This window comes from Rhincodon typus, chromosome 6 (assembly GCF_021869965.1).
Source record: "Rhincodon typus isolate 14 chromosome 6, sRhiTyp1.1, whole genome shotgun sequence".
Classification (NCBI taxonomy): Eukaryota; Metazoa; Chordata; class Chondrichthyes; order Orectolobiformes; family Rhincodontidae; genus Rhincodon; species Rhincodon typus.
The window spans coordinates 80106290-80108670 of record NC_063337.1 but is presented as its reverse complement, the minus strand read 5'-3'; the positions used below and the strand labels follow the sequence as shown (position 1 = coordinate 80108670).

At 45.0% G+C, this 2381-nt stretch overlaps 1 protein-coding gene across 1 annotated transcript in view; it reads right to left on the bottom strand.

Moving 5' to 3' along the window:
* Positions 1-128, bottom strand: part of LOC125483383 (NEDD4 family-interacting protein 2-like) — a 24226-nt gene extending 24098 nt beyond the window's left edge. Inside the window, exon 1 of the mRNA XM_048598402.1 lies at positions 123-128. Coding sequence (XP_048454359.1) covers positions 123-128 — 6 coding nt within the window. The remainder of the gene's footprint in view (positions 1-122) is intronic.
* Between the last annotated feature and the right edge of the window lie 2253 nt (positions 129-2381).

The window sequence follows — 2381 nt, the reverse complement described above, 5'->3', positions numbered from 1 at the left end:
TCACCATCACCCCCTCATTGACCCACTCTCACCGTCACCCCCTCATTGACCCACTCTCACCACCGTCACTCCCTGACTGAACCATTCTCACCACCATCACTCCCTGACTGAACCATTCTCACCGTCATCACCGCCTCACCATCCCATAGCAACAACCCTCAAGCAGCAATGAGATGATGGATTCGTTAATCTGATTTATTTCAGTGAAATTGGATTCTATGGAAGAATGTTACCTGAGATTCCCAACCACAAGTTTGTAAACTACTTTTACTGAATATAGACAAGGTCATATGGATTTCAGAAGGTTTGTAGGTTCCTACCACACCCCCAGAAACTGAAATTCTCTTGCTCACCAATATACGTTTCTACCTATTTTTGTGTCATCTGCATGTTTAGTTACCAGTTCTTTGCATCCATCATCAAAGCCACTGATATAAATTTTTGATGGTCACTTTGTTATCAACAAACTGCGACTGAAGTGAATATAATAAAAACTATGTTTGCAAGTTGCCATCCATTGTTATCATTAAGGTTGTAACAAACCACAAATGTAAACAAATCAATTGTTATTGAGGTTGTGGGGTTCGAGTCCCACTCTCACACTTGGATATTACAATCTCAGTGAACACTCCAGTGTTGTACTGATGCACTGCCCAAGGGACTCACTTTGGAATGATGCTCTGTCTGACCTCTCAGGCAGGTGTAAAACATCTGTTTCAAAGAACAGCAGGGAATTATTCAAAGTGATCTGGTTGACACTTGACAAAAGCTGACTCTCCGGCCATTCTCGCACTGCTGCTTGTCGGAGCTTACTGTGTGCAAATTGATTGACGTGGCCCCTATATTACAACAGCGGCTACAGTACAAAAGCATTTAATCAGATCAACATCACTTTGGTTCATCCAGTGGTTATAGTCAGCGAGTCATACAGCACAGAAACAGACCCTTCAGTCTAAGTCGTCCATGCCGGCCAGGTTTCCCAAACTAAATTGGTCACATTTGCCTGCAATTGAGCCATATTCCTCGAGACCTTTCCTATTCATGTATCTGTCCAATAGTCTTTTAAATGTTGTAACTCTACCTGTAGATTGTGAAAGTACTACATAAATGTCGTACTTATTCCTTTTGCCAAGACTGAAGTTGGCATTCTTCATCTTCATGGAGCACTCTTGATTGTTTGCAGATTGTTAATCATAGCTCTCCACATCTATGAATCTCTAGCAGTTCTTTTTAGTTGGTCATAGGCCCTTGTGGGTAAGGTCTTCGATGCCATCCATCCACATTCTTCTCTGCCTGTCTGTAATCGTTAAATCTAGGGTTGCATCACGAATGACAAAAATGCCAAGAATCCAGATCCAGCTGAGTTCTCATTCTTGTACATTTCGAGACCCAGAAAATAGCCTCGCTGTCCATTACAAATGTTTTGCTAGTTGACGGAAACATCTCGAGAGAGATGTCTCATAAATCTGTTCTGTGCAACATTTGTTCAACTTATGAAATGACCTAGCGGATGACTTTAAATGATTTCAAGCACAAGAATTTAAGATGCAAGCAATGGAGATGGGGTATTATTAATTAACAGTGCAAAAAAGCATGTTCCTATCTATTGTGACTCTTTTGTTCTAGGAAATGTACATCAATATGCTTCAAAGTTCAGTAAAGCCATCAGAACTCCTGAAATATAATTGCCATGTGCTCCTTATAAACTAACATGAGAAAATTGTTTCTTTTCTCAATCCAAGGAACACCTCTCTGTCTCCATATTGGGCAACCACCTAGAAACCGATATTCATTTCAAGCCCACCGACTCCCACAGCTACCTAGAATACTCCTCCTCCCACCCACCTTCCTGCAAAAATGCTATCCCCTATTCCCAATTCCTTCGCCTCCGCCGCATCTGCTCCCAGGATGAGGCATTCCACTCCCGTACATCTCAGTTGTCCTCGTTTTTCAAGGACCGTAACTTCCCCCCCTCGGTGGTCGAGAACGCCCTCAACCGTGTCTCCCACATCTCCCGCACCTCATCCCTCACACCCCGTCCACGCAATAAGAACCAAAAAAGAATCCCCCTCGTCCTCACGTACCACCCCACCAACCTCCGGATCCAACGCATCATCCTCCGACACTTCCGCCATCTGCAATCCGACCCCACCACCAAAGACATCTTTCCCTCCCCACCCTTATCTGCTTTCCGGAGGGACAACTCTCTCCGTGACTCCCTTGTCCGCTCCACACTCCCCTCCAGCCCCACCACACCCGGCACTTTTCCCTGCAACCGCAGGAAGTGCTACACCTGCCCCCATACCTCCTCCCTCACCCCCATCCCAGGCCCCAAGAAGACTTTCCACATCAAGCAGATGTTCACCTGCACATCTGCCCAT